This window comes from Corvus brachyrhynchos, unplaced genomic scaffold, assembly GCF_000691975.1.
Source record: "Corvus brachyrhynchos isolate BGI_N302 unplaced genomic scaffold, ASM69197v1 scaffold94, whole genome shotgun sequence".
Lineage (NCBI taxonomy): Eukaryota > Metazoa > Chordata > Aves > Passeriformes > Corvidae > Corvus > Corvus brachyrhynchos.
Window position 1 is genome coordinate 11,344,646 of NW_008238330.1, and position 19,764 is coordinate 11,364,409.

At 37.2% G+C, this 19,764-nt stretch overlaps 1 protein-coding gene across 1 annotated transcript in view; it reads right to left on the reverse strand.

Annotated features, from left to right (window-relative positions):
- NEK11 (NIMA related kinase 11) overlaps positions 1-19,764 on the reverse strand; it is an 81,260-nt gene that overhangs the window by 17,159 nt on the left and 44,337 nt on the right. Inside the window, 2 exon segments of the mRNA XM_008633981.2 lie at positions 2,518-2,578; positions 7,924-8,048. Of these exon segments, the coding sequence (XP_008632203.1) occupies positions 2,518-2,578; positions 7,924-8,048 (186 nt within the window).

The following is a 19,764-nucleotide window of genomic DNA, read 5'->3' on the forward strand; positions in this document are numbered from 1 at the left end:
GAAAGGAATTTATTCACAGGTGCATTGTCTGGTAAGAGTTTTCATAAATTATGGCCCAAAGGCATTCCTACAAACATTTCTGCTAATGACCAAAGAATTGGTGACACACATCTACTGCATTTCTTTGTAAGCCATTGTGTGTTGTGAAGCTGTTATCTCCACTGAGTCACAAACTTCTGTCTGTATTTCAGATTTCTTTTCTTTAGCTTTCACTGCTACGCATGAGATCCTTCAATGCCTTTTTGTACAAGATATAAAAGGTTAGAATCAGATGTGTTTTCCTGATCCATAAATGACACAAAGTGACCCAACTGCCCCTAACCTTCTCTTCCTTTATGCCAAGCAAATTTAGTAAATTGTAAAATGAGTTTTTCAAACTCCCTTTTCCTTTGCGGCTCTTTTCTGGGATCTTCCTAATTTTTCAGTTTATCAGCATAGCCTCTCATTTCAAATGCACTCCACACGGAGCTGTATAGCCAACACAAAAGCAACTGCGTACCACACTAAAGCTCTGGTATTCGGAGTGACTCTGTGGAACTTCTTGAGGAGAAAACTCAATTGCCTCCCAAGTCCTTTTATAAACACTGAGGTTTATACTAAACAAATTCCACCTGATGAAAAACAGTGCATATTTATTGCACCCTTTTTATCACAGCCTTTGCTGACATAAAAAAAAGTTCTATTTTTTAGAACTACCAACCACTTGAAACAACTCATAACTTTTCGTAATACTTTAACAATGAAGGACGCTACAAGAAATTCTGTTCTGGCCAGATTCCTGCTTCTATTTCCCTATTATTGACATGAAATTCAGGAGTACCCATTATAATTTTGTTGTAGCTCTGTAGCCCAGTAATATGGTATTGCTACTGCTTGCACCAGCCCACACATCTGGAACTGAGTCTGCAAGGCTTCAGGCTTTGTCTGATCTTGTCTTGCCTTGACAGAAATTTTGATTAGTCTATAGCAGCAGTTCTTCTAATTACTGTGTAGTGCTGTCTTGCCTTGACAGAAATTTTGATTTAATTGCTTAGGCTATAGCAGCAGTTCTTCTAATTACTGTGTAGTGAGCTATTTTATTTTGTTTCCACTTATTCTTGTATCATATAAGCTTTATTTTTAGATGGATATATTTCTTTGGAGAAAATCATACCTAATTACTACCTTAGCTTGGAGAAAGGCTATAGGTTTCAGCACAGACTGGTTGGATATTTTTTTAATGATAAAAGTACAATTTAATTCTTTAATATTACAATTTTTAAAAGGCTTCTTCTTGTCCTTAATATTGAATGAAAAAGATTAAGATAAGGGAGTTTCTAATACTAAGATTGTTTTTAAAACAACACTGTTTGGCTAATATTCTTGTTTGTTCTCAGCAGCCTTCAAGGCAATTCCTCTCTTTAATTAAAATAACAAAATATCAAAGCACAGAGCAAAATTTTGTCCTTATTTTAACTTCTGCAAACCCACTGCAGACAATGATGTTGCATATGCATAAATGAGTGCAGAATTTGGAGACAGAGGGCTCTCTGCAATGTGAAGAGAAATTGGATGTAAGTGTTCCTTCCTTCAGTCCTGAGGGTCTCCCTGACGTGGGACCCAGGTGACCAGTGGCTACAAAACTATGATGGCCACAGCTTTGACTACTTCCTTTCATCCCTCCTCTTTGGCTCTCTCTGCCCATCTGTCCATGCTCACAAGCAAGGGTGAAACAGAGCTCAGCACTGGAAGAATCTCTGGAAGGAGAACTTCCTAGGATTCTCTTGTGTTGTGGTTTTAGAATACCGAGTCAGGTTTATCCCGACTGAACGAATGCAAACAAAGCAACTAAATGAGACTGCAGTTCCCATGGGAGCCTTTGGGAACGTAGCTGGCCTTTCATGCAGCTCACACTCAGGCTGCTGCTGGCACAGTCCCACCCAGTGGCCTCCAAGGACAGCAACTATGGCAGCCACAGTAAATATCTTCTTTCATATAAGATTTCTTTTTAGCTTTTAAGTAGACCACAGGAACCCAGGCTTTCAAACTCTAAATTTATAGACAGTATTTTGCCAGAGATTTTAGGATTAAATTACAACCTTAAATTCTCACTGTTTTCTTTGTACCTATAATGAGATACTGTAATATAAATTAAGTATTATTCAAATCTTGATCATAATTTTTAAAAAATTAAATATTTTAACACATTTTATCTTATTGTTACCAGGACTTAAAACTATAAAATAGCTTATATATCCTCAAATATTTTCCTCTGGAGAAAAAATGACGGTAGCCAAGTTTTTGTTAACATTTTACACTTCTGACTATCATGCTATATGGCTTTATTTTTTTCAAAGCACTTAACTGCTTATGCCTTTTCTTTTGGTATAATTATACTTCTCTGCAGTAGATTAAGGAAATAATTTTCAAGGAGATCACATTTTTTGAGTTATTTTGTTGCAAAATGGAAATAGTTGGACTGTGATGCATACAAACTGCTAATACCTGCTGCTATCTAAAGAAGAGATATCACCTTACCCAATGAGCTGTTATTCAGGACGCTCTCCAAATACTTAACCATTGCCTCCATATCACTGTCCTGTGAACAAATGAAATAGGAATAGCATTAGTGTGAGCACAAACTTAAATAGAAATGCTATGTACCAGAGGTACAGTCCCACAAGCACAGAGGATATCACACCAGTAAGTGTCAAGACTAGACTTTAAAGAAGTTACATTGCCCAGGACTTTTTCTATGTTTTCTTCTCCTAAAACATCAGGCCTTGGAATGATGTTATAACCAAACAATTATTTAAGTCAGATTCCTTGTAGATACACAAGTGTTTAGAACAACTGTGCATAAGTTTAAAGGAGATATATTTACTGTAGAGGGTGGTGTGCAGTGTCTGAAAATACACCAGCATTTTATCATCAGTTAGTCCTGGAATATCTAAGACAATATTACATTGAAAAAGGCAATTATATACATTTTAACTATGCCGAGCTTTTTTATGCTTATGATAGCTGCCCACAGTAAATTAATACTTATCCTTCGTGTAATTGCATCTACTTGCATGTCTAATAACAACAACTAATTGAAAAATTTTTAATTAAGAAGAGATTTTAACATTTTTATATTTCAAGTGTTCTCTTACCAAACAGATGGCTAACAGTTTTTCCATTATATCTTTCATATGAAATGCTGTTTGTGTACACAGATGAAATTTAAAGTTCTGGCCATTATGCATTGATAGCTGTCCAGGAAGCACATCACAATTTAATGAAAGTCCAAGAAAAACTTGGACTCTGACTGTGTAGAAGCTGCTGCCATATCACATTTGACAACACAGCTTTTTTGACTATTTAAAACTGACAGTCAAAATCTTGACCTTGCTAGAAAACATGTCAAAAATACACATTTAAAAAAAATATTCAGCACTCTATGCCTTTAAGACTTAAAACAATGGAATAAAAAGAAACAATATTGACGTCCACTTCTACAATGGACAGTCTGCTTTATGTTCTGTGATCTTACTAAAAATGCTCATTCTAAATTTCTCAAACTTAGGAACTGCCAGCAGGCCTAAACAGGACAGCAGTAATTGTTGGCAATGACTGGGACCTTCTGGTCCAAGTGGGAGCTGTTATGGATGAGCATAAACTAACTATTCTTCACCCCAAGTTGTTTCATGGGCTTATATTTGAAACAGGCTCTGCTACTTTAGCTGAGGTTTGCAAGGTGGGAATCAGCTTCTTGGTTGGCGATTGCAATAGGTCACCCCTAAGCTCATAGGTTTGAAGGAGCCTCTTTGCCCTTTTGAAGCAGTCTGTGGGGTCCTGATTTGATCAAGTCAGCACAAGGGTTTCCAGTTCTGCAGCCAGGAAATGCTAGAGAATGCAATGTTAATACATATAGTACATATTATATATTGAATTAAGATAGACTTAGTACTATAGATATAATTTCTCTGTACTTCTGAAAAAAAGAACCATTAGGGCTTCATTAAAAAGTTATTAGATCTTTTTCATTCAAAACTAAAAATTTATATTGATTTTCTGTTAATATTACTTTGTAATTATTTTTACTTTCATTATCACTTACAGTTAACCACAAATCTACAGACAGACAAAAGCATAGTAAATAACCATATACAACATTATTGCTTTAATAAAACCATTTTTTTCCCCTTTTTTTAGAGGATAAAGTCTGTAATTCCCAAACCTTTGACTTCTCACAACAGGACATCATATTTACTCCAATTATAACAACAAAACTGTCTTTTTCTCATTACGCTGTAAGGCAAAAGATGTATGTTCACCTCTTTCATGACTCCTGTCTTTTCCCCACTTGGGTTTAGCACTGGAAGAGGATTTAGCTGTTTCATTTAATATATTTCTTTAATCTTTCTCTTTTTTCTGCAGAGAAAGAAAAGCACTACAGAATGGAGAAACATGCCCAGAAGAGAGGCACTCCTTTGCATAAGGGCCATTGTGGGTGAATACTTGCACATTTCGGATTCAGAACAAACAACCCCATTTCTAACAGCCACAAGCCATGCCAAGGCATGTGTTAGGAATCCAGTGGAGCATCTTCGGGGTCACAGCACACAGACCACTCAGAGCTGCTGGAGCTATGATAATTTATGCCAGCTGATTGTCTGGCTTGACAATCTCGGAAGCAACTTGGAATTTGAAAATAGGAACCAACTGCATCACAGTAGCAGACTTTGTCATAATGAAGAGGGTGAATTTGTTATTATGGTTGCTGACAAAAACCACTAAGAGAATGGCGATGAACTGCAGTAAGGAGCATCCACTAGCATCTCAGCTAAATCAAAGCCAATGGAAGCTTCATTACACACTAATTTTTCAGTTTCAAGTTTCAAGATCAAACCTCTGTTAAGCATCACATATTAAAATGTTTTTAAAAACAGTTTGTCATTCTCTTTCATGATTTCCCCCAATAAGAAATTGTTTCTCCTAGTTAAAAAAAACATGTGGAAAAGAGCCACTGGCTTGAAGAGGTGGAGGTCTGGAAAAGTAATTGGCAAATTGTTCCTTGAAATCTGTCAATGTGCATTTCTGCTCCAAAAAAAAGGAACAAAGGACACTAAACTCCAGTGCTGGACAATGTAGCTGAAATCAGATAGGCTGTATTGAAAGGCATCAACATGAGAAAAAAAGCTGTCTCAACTCCCATCCTAAACCTTTAAAATTACATTGTTTCAGTGCCTAACTCTACCTTCCTAAATGGTCTTATAGCCCACAAGGCCACTACTTCTCAGACCATCTTGACATCTGTGGACGCCTAATATAGCTTCAATAAACACCTCATATCCCTTTCTACACTTGCACCTTAATATGTTTTTCAGTTGGATGACTTTTCTGACCCCATGCTACTGCAATGAACGTTGGAATTTTTTTTAATCCTTGTTTGAAATAATGGGGTCACCAGAGAGCACCACCAGATGCAGCACTTCTGCACTCTCTGCACAAAAGTAACTAGAAAAGCAATCTTGGAGTCAGAAATTTGAGAGATTTGCAGAAATTAGCTTGCAAGTCCTTACTGTGTTGCAGTGGAATGATTTCTTTTTTAGGACACACCTTCAAGAGCTTGATTTAAGGTATCTTTGAAGAAAGGGTTTAAGAGTATGAATCCCACCACAGAAATTGAAGTAGGATTTTAGGTATTAAGTAAATGACTGCAGAAGCAAACCTTTGCTATTCTGGTAGGATTTGAAGCTTATTATTAATACTGAGCATGATCCCACCTACCTCTGAGTGGGATTCATCTCACATAACTGTTGACATCCAGAAGAGAGATGTTGTGTGCATGTTAATTATTGTAGATCCCTTTATAATCACCAAAGAGGGACTTCTCTGAATATTCCATCCAACCTGCATTAGATGTTTGCTCCCTAAAAATGCTTGCTTACTTCCCCTCACAGTACTGCCCTTCTGTTTGTTGAGTTCAGACACAGGTGTTCAGATTCGCACAACTACGTTCATTCTGCTTTGACCTCGGACTTACTGCAGAATTTTTCACTTGAGAAAGCAAAAATTGCCTATTTTCACTTCCCAAGAAATAGAAAAGGTAATTGTGTCAATACCCAGAAACACACTTAATGAATATCTTAACGTGCTGGGGTCAACATGAGAAAAGCACAGATAATTAGCTTCTTTGATAGAGGAAGCACCAAAAGGCAAACGGTCACGGGGCTGCATCCCAGTCAGTCTGTGCAGGCCAGTTCACAGAGGGTCAGTGCTCTGTGTGCTGGTAAAGCAAAGCCTCAGGGCCACTGGGACTGGACAGAGACAACGGGGTGCCAGTGGGATGGCTCTTCCAGCCCACCATGCTGGTTCTTGTCATCACAGAATTATTAGTCACTGCAGCGTGAGGGACTGTGGCTGCTCACATCCGAATGCCAACACATAATTTATTCTGCATTACAGAGAAATCTATTTTTATCTTCTGCCCTTCATTAATTCTAAGCAGCTGTCTGCCTGTACAAAAACACTACTGATTGACACTTAATGATACCATCAATGAAAGCTGAATGAAAATTTCAAAAGGCATTCTAAAAAAGAAAAATTCTCTCAGAGTCTGATGAAAATGAGCAGTAATTTCATTTTCAAGAGTATCTTGTGGTAGACTTTCTGGGCAATGGTTTCTTTGTATGTCTATGTGTTGTAGGTAAGCATAAACCCAGCAAACTGAAAAAAAAAATTGTCTAAGATATTCCACTGTTTTACAATTGACTAATAATTTTCTTTAGACCACTACTGTACAAATTGCTCCCGAATTTTAAGGCATCACGTGTGTTTAATTTGAAAGCTAGGAGGACATTTTTAGATTGAATGAAGCTGTTTCTGAGTAAACTTCAAGTTTTACTTGCAGGACAATGTCAGGATTCCCTGCTACTGTGATAGAAGTAGAGCTCTGATTTCTCACACTTTATTTTTGCCTTAAGAACTATGTCTCAAAGAAGCTATTAGTTCAAATTTTTCAAAAACCACAAGCTATTTATAGTTTAGTGAAGAGTACTAGTCTAGTTGGCCAGTTCCCTGAAATGCACAAGATACCACACCCTGTTCTGCCAACTTTGCACATGATCACAGAATAAAGTAAATGTTCCTAGGCAGAACCAGATAGAGCCACTGTAGGTCATGCTTGAAACTGGTGGCCCATGAGAAAAATTAATAGATCCTGAATGCCTTAGGAAGATCCATTTTCAGAACTGCCTCAGGCACTTAAGTTTATTGATTTCACTGAGACTTGATCACTGGAGACAAAATTCATCTCAGCTCATTCTGATCAGATCTAAAGTAGGTGCCTTCTCCAATAATCTTCAACCTTCACACTGCAATCCCTGACTTTCTTGTGGCAGCCTCAACTGATAAAGCCACTTTAAGCCTTTCAACAATAAGTTTTCTCTTCACTGACACTTTCTGTGATGTGGGAAAGTCTACAGATTTGCTGGTCAAGTCTTGCGGCTGTTTAGGCTCATAGTTCATCACACTGTCCTAGAAAATATGTCTAATATAGGGAGGAACTAGAGGTGACTATCTTTGCCTGGGAATTAGAGCTGGAACTTAGATCTTATGCCTGAAGTATAACCTCAGCTTTAATTTAATTTAAATCACAGCTAGCATTTGAGAGGATCCCACTCTGAGGGTTTTAGAGTCACAAGGATGTTTTCTGACAATGATTTACCTTAAGGCATTCATGGGAGTGTTATTTTTAATCTTGAAGGAATGCAAAAATCTTTCTTATCAATATCTTATAGTACACATATAATTAATTCATGCTATTGATATATACACACACCCCTAAGAACAACAAAAAAAAATTCAGCAATGTCCGTAGGACAAATTCTGGGAACCCAGTTTTCTCATGGAAAATTACCATCAAGTGTATACTGTGTTCCCAATGGTCACATATACCTGGTGATTTGTCTTAGAGACCATCCATGACAATTCTGCATCTTCCTCCTCTTCACTGTCTTCTGAACAGGATTCAAACTCATCTTTATAATATTATTCTGCAATTTCTGGATCTTCAGGGATCTCTAAAGGCAATTATGAGTTTATAGCACATATAGAGAAAAAATGTATGATCTGAAACAGATATAAATGAACTTTATAGCACCAATGTTATGTCAATAGCAATGAATTCTGTAATCGAAAGCAAAAGATAGGTTCCCAGATTAAAAAGTTTGTCTTTGATGATAAGCAGTGTTAAAGCTGTCTCTGGCAAAGGGAAAATCCTCATAATATGTGAATTAATGAACTTAAAGGATCTATATTGATATTGCATTGAAATCTCTAAACCATACAATAAATCAGGCTGGAAGTGACTTTATGGGATCATTTAGTCAAAGCAGGGCCAGTATTTAATTGAATCCAGCTTTTGTGAGCTGAAATTATAACTCAGTTTTGTTTTCTCTAACACATACAACATGAGGTGAGTAAGACTGCTAATCTAAAATGGAAAATAATATGTATCAGGTACATGTTTAAAAGATATGAGAAATTAAATCTATATATTTTTCCAAACTTTCTGGAAGCAAAGCTATAATAAAATAAAAGAAACTAATATAAAGTCAAGATATGCATACTTTGATGTCATGCTCTCTCAATTTATTACTATCAAAAGTTTTAGTAACAGCAGTGAGTGCAATATTAATATAGCCAATGAGCCCATGAAGTATAATAATTGGTATTAAAACTCAGCACATTCATCACAGCTTGAAAGACACTCCAGCCACTCTGCACTGGCAGAAATCCTTTAGCATCCCAGACTCTGCATGAAAGAATTAGTGAAACAGCTTGAAGTCTGATTGCATCTCCTTCAGGGAGATATTATTACAAAAAATCTTAGATGAAGACAAAAAATATTTAATGTTCAGCTGTCATAAATCATCATCATAACTTTAACTAATGCTAATTCCACTCTCCTCATTTAAGTCTGCCCCTTTAGAGAAATATGAACTATCTTAAATTTTACTGTATTGAAATAAATTAAATTCAAACAATATGACATAAAAATTATTAATAGATTTTTTTAATTGTTTCACATGGATAAAAACCCAAAAGGATTCAAACAGGGGAACACAATTAAAATCCATTAAAAGACGTTTGAGTTTGGGCAGGAACAATAATTCTAATCTTTAAGGTGAAAGAAAGAGAACTCAGGAAAAACGTGAAGCTGTACCTATCTGCAGCATTAAGTGATTAAGCTCTCCCGTCGAGATATAAGCTCTACTATCAACTGTCTCCAAAGTAATTTCAAAAATACTGCATTTTTTTATAAACCTGATTTTGCTCCGAAATGCTGACACATTTTCACTCAGGTTTCTGTTTTAAGATGTTTATGGAAGCTTCATAAAAGCTCCAAGCTCCACTGTCACAATTTCTAATCCTAATCCTTCCTGTTTCTATTTTCAGCTTTCTTAGTTTGAAAAAACAAGCAAACAAGCAAACAAACAACAAATCAATATGTGAGCTTCCAAAAGAACACCCCCAACCCAAAAATGTTTTCTCACAAAAGAAAGCATTTATTTTTGTGTTTAATTGCTTGAGTTATACAAAGTGCCATTTGACAGAAAAGTCTAACACTTCATTAAAAAAGAAATCTTAAATATCATCCTTTCTACATGGAAAGAACACTACAAAATTAAGACACATCTCCTTTTCCATGTGAGGCCAACATCAATTTTTCTTTCATGCAGAGAGGCTGTCATCCTAGTGATTAGGATAATTTTATTAGGTTCATCTGCATTCTGTCCTTGTGCATTCAGATACATACAAAACAGCCCATTTATTATGCTGTAATACAAACATCAGACTACGCTGATGTTTTCTGAGTCATCTTTTCCTCCCACATTCTGCATTTGTTTACTGCTGTACTAAAAATGCAAGCCTTCCCTTTCCAACCAAACAAGGTATCAAAATCAGTCTTTTTACCCATAATTTTAACTTCAAAATGTCTGCTCTGGCTACTGTAAGCTCTATACTTTGTGAGCAGCCCATGACCATACAAAACTGGTGATGCCCCTGAACTATACAGAGAGGCTGGCAGTGGCTGTATCCTACTTCCATGCCAGCTTTTGCATCCTTGTTGGAATTATTCACTTCATCATTTGTGAAATTGGTTTGACAGCTGTTCATAGACAGCCAGTTAATCCAAGTTTAGTAATCTAATTTGAAATGCTAGTTCAGATGCTAGAGGTGTTCCAGGCTACGCAAGTTTACTGGTCCCAATTCAGAAACTATTCCAAGTGGCATTTCTGAAAGAAGACAGCATTTCCAGTGGATGGAAATTTGGGATTTACCTAATGCAAGCTCTTAAAACATTTTGGTTGTATGACTAGTATCTTTAAAGAAGGAGTCTTCAAAACATCTACACATTTATTTAAACTGTTTCCATATAACAATTCTTTGAGTCCTACCAAAGTAGACTCAACTCCCAGTCCTCCATGTATTACAGATGCACAAGACATCTCTGGTTCTCTGCAGAATTATGTGAGTACAGAACAGCTTATTGAGCTGAGACCCAGGATCAGACGAATTTCAAAAATAGATAAGGTGGATTTGGCACAGCAGATACCATAAATCAACATGGCAAGCTGAACCTCTGCTGCCCTGGTAAAGTCCAAGTGCAGATACCTTGAGCGAGTTGGTATTTTCAGCTCAGGGCAGGCACTGTCAGGGGAGTTCAGGCCCCATAAACTTCCATTTCCATGTTGGCAGTCCATCCTCTAGGGTATTTGCTACCTGAGTTTTCCCATGATTCCATGTGATTTTCATATACACCTCCAATTTCCACAAACCAGGTGACAAAAGGCTGGTTACTGCCCCCATTTCTGAACATTACTGGTGAAGTTCCACACTTAGTAATGTAGCACAGAAGAAAATTCTTTGATTTGTGCTTTCAGAGAAGTATTTTTAATAAAAATGTTTGTCTTTGGGCTAGGCTGTTTGACCTCTGTTTGACCACTGCAAAGCCTAACATGGACTCCAGTGGTAGGACCTTGACCCTGTTCTTCGTTCTAACAAATAAAATAGATATTAAGCCTATTTGTGCCTGGCAGGTACTTGGGTAAAGAAGTGGTGCTAATGAGGGCAATGCCAAGTCTATTGTGTTGAAAGAGGAAATAAAGCTGCTGCTGTGGAACCCAGGGGATCCTGTCTCTCTTTTGACAGCTGGACTAGCATCCAGCTGAACATCTCTGATACAGCATACTTATATTCTCCATAGGGAGCACAAGGAAAGGTCTCTACAGCTGCTTCTGCTCCCTCACATCCCCATATCTGTCAGCTGGTCTCTAAAAGCACGTTGTGCTTTATCCAGCTGTGTGTATTGCACCAAGGCCAGTCACAATACCTTTTATTTGCTTACAAAGCATTGAATTCAGAACAAACTCAGCTGTTGTTTTGGTATTACTAAATGGCTTAGGTATAGCATTGAGACACTTGATACTTGTTATGAGATATTCAAAAGAAAACAAGCTTTGAATAAAAACATTCCTCTTTAGATCTCTTTCTAAATAATAACATGATGCTAATAGTGGATTGAAGGGTAAAAACCCATTATCTAAAAAAATCATAAAAGCATAGTTATTTCCCAAGAAGACAAGCTAAACAGAAACAGAGGAATGTGATACTTGTAATATTTTGCTTAAATCCACCAAGAGCTTGTTTCAGGTAGCATGGGAACTCAGCAATAACAATTTTCTCCAAAGAGATGAAAATACTTTTGATAAATATCTTTAATTTTCTTGTGCCTCAAAGTCATACTTGCCATGGTTGCATTGATGTAGTATTCCCACATTCCAGAGCATGCAGAAGACAACAAGTAAGGCCACTTTTATAAAAAAAAAAAAAAAAAAAAGGAGTAAAAGAAAGAAAACAGAAAACAGAATGGTGTAACATATGTAAATTTTCACCATTTGTATTCACAGTAACAGAGTCACACTTGACTCTTAAGGACTATTGTACTTTTTGGATCCAAAGGCTTCATTACATCTCTGGAAAAAGGCAGGTTTTCTCAGCTGCCACATTCCCATCTTAAGGAATAAATTGCTACAGTTTCATGTAGTTACACTCCTCTGTCTGCACAGTACCGCACACAGGAAAGTGAGGAGCAAATCGCTGAACTGCTCTGACTCACTCTCATGAGACATAATGGACTCCTAACATGGTGACGTGAACCAGGACACCAGAAAGTGGTGCTGCCACATCTCTGCTACCACAGACTGACACAGAGAACTCAGCAAAGTGAGAGAGAGGGCCAGGACAAAGACATTTGCACTGCCCCCCTTGCAAGGCTTTGTACATGAGCCCTCCTGGGAGCTGAGGCAAGAGCAGGGAAAAATCATTCCTCCGCCTTCTCCTTCTGTGCTGCACTGGGCTGCAAGACAACCCACTGGCAGGACCCCATCAGCAACACAAAGGTGCCCCTGATCCTTTCTTTTCTGTGGAAATACATCAGCAAATACCAGTTCGAGCCCACATGAGCAGGAGTTACCTACTGGAGCAAATGCCACAGTGGCACCCAGGCAAGGCACAGCACTGGAGCACCTGGGTGCAAGAAGGGGCTGTGAGAGCAGGGTCCCTTCAGCCCTGAGAAGGGAAGGTAAAGGGGAAACCTTACTGCTGTCTATGACTATCTGACCAGAGGATAAAAGGAAGATGGAACCAGTCTCTTCACAGAGGTGAGTAGTGATAGGACAAGAGACAACAAACATCATCTGGAACATCATAAATTCTAATTTGACACAATGAAAAAAAAAAGAGTGTGATCAAATACTGGAACAGAGCTTAAAGAAGCTGCAGTAGCTCAATCAACCCTTGGAGGTGTTCAAAACTTGATCAGACATCCCTGAATAACCTGATCTGAAAAGAATGTCTTTGAGCAGGGGATTGGACTAGACTGCCAGAGGTTCATTCCGCCCTAAATTATTTTATAATGCTGTGGCTATGCGATTCCTCACAAACAGTTTAGAATCACCCCAGATCTATTTATGTGTGTGCACATATTTAATATACACACTAAACAAGCTAAGTAGAAACTTAGGAGCTGGCAAAAGGAGCTGGTGCACAGGGCTGGGCAGCTCTCTTCAGAATTGTTCATCAGTTATCACAGAGGGATGAAACAGAAAGGAATTTCTGCCTTCAAGGTAGAAAACATAAAGAGCTGAAGCACTCTCAGTAGGAGAGAAGTTTGAAACACGGAGATATGTTTCCCTGAGCTACATCATCCTGAATAAGAAATTCTACCACAAAGGAGACCAAGGGCTCTTGTCCCTCTGCAGCTCAGGACAATACTCATATGGTTAGAAAAAATAAAATAACTCCTTTATTGTAATCTAAGACCACTCAGATTGGTTTGGGGGGTTGAGTTGGTTTTTTTTTTCCCTGTGCAAGACAAAACCCTTCAACTTTAAAAGTTTCAGTCAAAGAGAATCACCATCCTTTGGTCAGGTATAGATGATACATGCATTTTCAAGCTCTGAAGATTCATTGTTCAGAAAGTCAGTGGAATCTTTTGTCCATCTCTTCTAAACTAGGCTGAAACAGACTCTTAGAACATACATTTAAGAAATCAACTAGGGGATGTACAGGACTTTTGTGCCCATGAAAGTTCTGTACAATCCTTCTGGATAAGCACGAAAGGACTATGTGCAGCTTAGACATAAAGTAAAATGAGTTCTTCTATATGAGAACTGGATATATAACCGAATTTAAATGTTAATACTTTATAATTCTCCTCTTTGCTTTTCAAAAAAAGAAAAAAGCTTCAATTAATTTGTGAGTGTCACTGAGTGAAGAATTACCTATTGTGAAAAGGCTAGAAAAAGAGATACAGAGGATGTAAATCAGAGTGGCCAAATGGGAACCACCTACTACTTGATGTTAGAAAGAAAGCAGCAAGTTTCAAAGTGTTTTTCCAAGGAAAAATTATCTTTTTTTAAACCAAAATGAAATTTCCAAGAGAAATGTTTTATTTGAAGGACACAGGGTTTTTTTCCTTAAACCTTCCATCTCCTCGTATTTTATCAATAAGTACAGAGACAAAGCAAGAGAGGAAAAAAGAAGTTCTTAAAAGGAGTGGTTAACAAAACTGAACAGTAACAAGGAACACTTTAACCACATTTTTCCCTGGTTTTCTGAATAATTTGTTGTCTTTTCTTCTGTTTTCCTAGTTGTCATGCATGCAGAAATTGGAGCTCTGGTAGGCAGTGACGATGAAGCCATGCTGCGTTTCAAACATGGTTTAAAGTTCAGCAAATCTAAAAATCTTCCAAATATTCAGAAATCTTTTTAGTAATGATGAGTGAATGAAGAGAAAGAACAACACAGTGATGTAGTCAATAACAGGGAGCACTTAGTGAGTTTTGAAAGCCATTCCCTTTATGCATAAAGAGTCCTTATTATTGTAGAAGTTGCCCTACTATTTGCACTGCTTCCAGCATGAGCAGACCAAGAGACATAAATTGAAGGAAAAGTGACCTTATGTCATCAACTTAGAACTACTTTACTCCCTGAGTTAAACTTTTTTTATCAGTCAAAGTATACTTTCCAATAAAAACTCAGATTTCCTCCTGAATCTGGCAGATACTGACCTTATGACAGTTTCCCTTTCAGTATGACAACAGTGTTGGAGGGAAAAAGTCCATGTGTTAACACAAAATCTGCCCCTTAAGAGACTCACTTCCTTCTCCCTGAGATTTGGTTCAAGAAAGCCATTTTTAAGACTTAAGCTGGGGGCATTTTCACAACTAGAAGTTACAGAAAGAGAAGAAAACAAATGGGAATGGCTCATATCCAAACTTGGTGCAAGCAGTTGTGCACACAAGAGTCTGGATGTAGCTAACATGTAACATGCATTTAATTTGGGTATAAGTAATAATATAAGTTATATGTTGAAAAAGTAGTAACAACAAGCAAATGATTGCAACCAAGAAAAAAGCTATTGAGCCCTTAAGCACCTAGATGAAATGAACTTGTGAAAGCACATATTTACAAGATTACAGGGGCACACTTTGCTCTGTGAAGCAGAAAACATAGCAGGAGAATTCGACCAAGATCTTCATTGCTGTCACCTTCTCATTACCTCCACCTAGTTGTCTGACAGTCACATGCACTGGTAGAATCTGCAAACTAACTCAGCATTTACATCTTTTTTCTGAGAAAATTCTTCCTCGCTTGGAATTGCCTCCAGCTTCTTACACCATATGACTTGTTTCAGCTCCCCAGAAATGCTCTCTAGTTTGATAAGTAAGCCATAAAACTGCAGCTGGGGCTGGACTGGGAGTCCTTATAAAATGATCTTCAACACCACCCTGTTCACTGATGTTTTGTTTGCAAGCAAAAGCCTGGTGCATCTTTATTTACATCAATTTAACCTTGTGTCTAACGTGCGGTGTAAAGCTAGGTTGCTCTGCACATAGGACAACTTGGAATAAAAACTAACGTCTTTCTAAGGAAGATTTAAAACACTGATATCATCTGAAAGTATCTGCTATAGAATCCAGCATGCAGTATTTTTTTGACTTATACAATCAGTATAAATTTTGACTTATCTCAGTGCATTTGCTTCTAATTGCTAAATTCACAGAGTGTTTCATAAATGTTTTTTAACATAATGCCTTAGAAAGAGTAAAGGGAATTCCTGTGCCATTTTTAAACAGAGTTGTCCAGAATAATTTTAACTGTAGTCATTGATCATGGTGAATTTTGAGATAGGTTCTCTTTATCAATGCCAAACTAAACCAGTATGAAAAATAGGTTAGGAAAAAAGTAGGAGCTATACAGTAACATAATTTGCTCTCCCCACACTTTGAACGTGTTTGGGTTTTTTTACATAACTGCTGTGCAAAGACTTCATTCTGCAAGCTTCCCTCTGTGAATCTGCAAGAGCAAGACTTCTTGTAAGAAGTAAGCTATGAATTTTTGTGAAGCTATGAAAAGATTTTAGTAGCTAGGCATGTTGAAGAGTAGATAGATTTGGAAAAGATTTCCTGAGGAGGTTATGGCTAGAATTCAACTCCTGCTCTCCAAAGGCAATACTTCTAGGGAAGAACTTAAGAACAATAATAATGCTTTAGTCAATGATTTAAAAAAAAAAAAAAAATTATTAATTTTCCACTTTCTGGCCAAAACTTGCAAACTTCATTAAATCTTGCTTTTGCTAGAATAAATCAGATTTAGTATTCTTTTAACTGAATCTGGGACAAGTTGGGCTCAGTGTGAAACCGAGGAAAGAAAACAAGAGACAGATGAGGAGGTCAGAGGAGCATGCTACACCCTCAGATCCTGTGAGAGTCTCAGGAGTTTGTCACCCTATCTTCCAAGGACAAGTGTAGGACTGGTAACTGCAAATGCTAGAACTAAACAAGCGAGTTTCTCGCCACAAGCATCCCACACTATCATGGCAGGAAGTCAGGGAATACGCCTTATGATCCTGGAAGTACGGTAACCACATGAAAGAGGAGACCAATGGGTAAACACAGCAGTACTCACAGCAATGCTGTCTGCTTAATTGAGACAAGATTTCCTGATTACAAAGGATAATGTAACAAGAATAATGCAGAAAAGTGCTTAATGCCACTTATTATAAATACTCTTCTGCTTTATTTTGATTTAGCAGACTGAAAAACAAAAGAAGACTTGACTTTCCTTAAAGCCTTTGAGCAGCATGATCACTTGTACGGTCATCTTTTGGAGTGTTACTCAGTTACCCATCAGTATGATTAAGTGCCATTTTACAGGCACCAAAACAAAGGGCTGTGTGCACAGATGCTTAAAGATGTGCTCGGAAATATTACAGGTTTTTAACCTTCCAAGATCTACAAAACTACCTTGAAAATCCTTCAACCAAGCTTGTAAAAATAACAGGCTAGAAAAAAAGCACATTATTTTACAATGAGTGAACATTTCCTGTTTGAGGGCCAACTGAACTTTGCCCACTTGAAAGTCAAACAATATATCCATAACTTAAAATTAGCCATGGAGACACAGGAATAATGTACACAATTACTGTAACATACTTCACTATTTTGAAACTGTAGTGAAATCAGGGGTTTGCCAGGTGTAATGTTTTGCAAGATATTAAGCTAAGGAATTTAACAAGTTATAATCTTTGCAGTATACAGAAATACAAAGCAATATAATACAGATCAGAGAGATCATACAATATTATTCATATGGCAATAAATTGTTACATTATTTTTCTGTACAAAGATTTTAAATACCACAAGTATTTAACTGAAGCTATTCTCCTCTTTTAACTTGATCCCTTCCCACACACAAATACATCTATTAACTGCAATAGCAATTTATGCAGAGCTGGGACTCTTACAAAAATGGATGTGAACACAAGGGAAGCCCCAGCTGGCAATCCAAAAATGCAGAACATAATATTTTATTAGTGCCCCTTATGTTCAGTGTTGTTTTGCTTTGGCTTTCTTTCATTCCAGGCAACGAAGTGGTACAATGAGGACAAGCCCTTAAAAATATAGATACATATACAATTTCTTGAATACTTTTTAAAAAAAGTAAATCCTCTCCACCCTTGTTTACCATGTCTCATCAGCTGTGAAATTGATATGAATATAAAGTGGCATTTTTAGCCACGAATGCCAGTGCATGGCTTTAAGTTTTCATGCCTGTTAGAGTGTAGCTTGTTGAATTTAACACTCCTTATGGCTTCTGTAAAAGGTCTGGGCTTTTGGTAGTGCAGATAGCTTTGTACCCAGTATCTTTCAACTGTAAACACTGATCCAAACCAGAAGGATCAACAATGATGGTAAGGAAAGGCTAGTTTTTGTTGCATCTGTAATTGCACTGAACTATCTAGGAGCTAGATACAGCTTATGATTCTGTAGCCAATTTCAAGGCAAGTTCTACTGTAGAAATTGAATCAGAAACCCTGAACCTTTAGCTATTACTGTTGTATAACAGGATTATGCCTTGCTCTTCATGCTATTTTCAGCTGCAAAGATTGAGCTCCTCTACCTAGAGGATTTTCTGTCTGGTAAACTAAGAAATTTCAGATATTCCACACTACTTTCCCACATAGGTGGGTACAACGCATGGTCTGATACAGATTTCTCAGGATTCTTTACAGTAAGTCCCCCTAAGTAGTGTTCCCTAATTTATTAAATATCTCTACAAACCTAGGCAAGTCAAAAGGTATCAAGTCATACAAAGAATTGAGAGGAGCAGTGGTGTACAATCTGGCTTCATTAGAAGACATTGCAACCAAGGTGAAACTACCTGCACTCAAACAATTAATGTGACGCAGTGAGAGATCTGCCATTACCTAGCACACACAGAAAAGCTCAGGTGGTCCATCAGTGAAAATCTAGGGCAAAGATGACCTTCTGCATCTTCAAATGCCAATATCCAGTTCCCTGGAAAAGGGGGTATCTGCTTCTCTGGTTATTCTTTTTGAATCAGAAAAGTGGACTACAAGCTCTCAATCAGGTAAATTAGAAGACAAAGATGACCTGTAATTCTGTATTAGGAAGCAATGCATTACTTTTGTGATGGTTCCAGTAGCTTTTTAGAAGGAGGCCACATCATTAAACATTAAACATGTAATGAACCTGCCCAGATGGAACTGCTTCGTTCTAACTGGCAGAGGAAGACACTGATCACATTCATCTGTAACACCAAGGCTGGGTCGAAGGTCATGGATGGTCCTATTATCTTGTTGGTAATTTTTGCTTATGTTTTATAAAATGAATGATTTTATTCCAGCTGCAGTCATTATCATTAATGGAAATTAGCAGTTTAATATGCAGAGTTCTTTTTCACAGCTTTGTTGGTTTTTTCCTATTACATGAACTGACCTCTGGTTGCCAGCTCTACAATATAATTTGCCTCACCAGTATTTTCACAAAACCACTATTGAAATATAAGTATATGCACTGAAAACACAATAATCTCCAGAAAAAATGTACATTGGCCTATCTTTCCTAGTCCAAATGGAGATAGCTTCTATAAAAAATTGGTCAAGAGACAGTGGGGGAGTGTGGGGGGGGGGGGGGGGGGGGGGGGGGGAGCCTCCAAAACATAAAGTCCAATGTGATAGCAAGAGAAAATTAATAATTTATTTCATAGGTAGCCCTCAGCAAGAACAGGAAATATAGGTTCAAGTTTATCCTGACACATTTTGCATTCCTGTGTCATTGCCATGACTTGCAAAATAACTTGCTTTTTAACATTCAGAAATAATTAAGCAATAAAATGAACTGGAGAAATGAAGCAGAAAACAAAACATCCAAATCAAAATATAAAGGGAATTCAGTTATTAATCATTAGCTATTCCTAATGTCAATCATTACTATTCCATTTTATGGTGCTCCTTGAAAACAAATTAAGTGTACAGATATATACATATATATATGTTCAACACACACACAAATATTTGCATTTAACACTGACAGTGGCTCAGTGCTTCTGTGTACTATCTCTATACAAATCTTATTTCAGCTCTTTTGTCTCTTGCTTGTACTTGGAGAAACTGGAGATGGAAGAGACACAAAGATATCTACAGTAAACCAAAATTGTTCCCAGTAGTACAATATATTCTTAACTGCTCTGTCCACTATAGCATTAAATTATTTGTATGATGACAATTTCATAAACTCCTGGACACATAAGGTGGAGATATAACCATTTTTCAACAAATATTAAACACAATTATAAAATATCTTTCATAAATATCTCATTATCAAAATATAATTTAAGTTTTGTTTCCAATTAACCAATCTA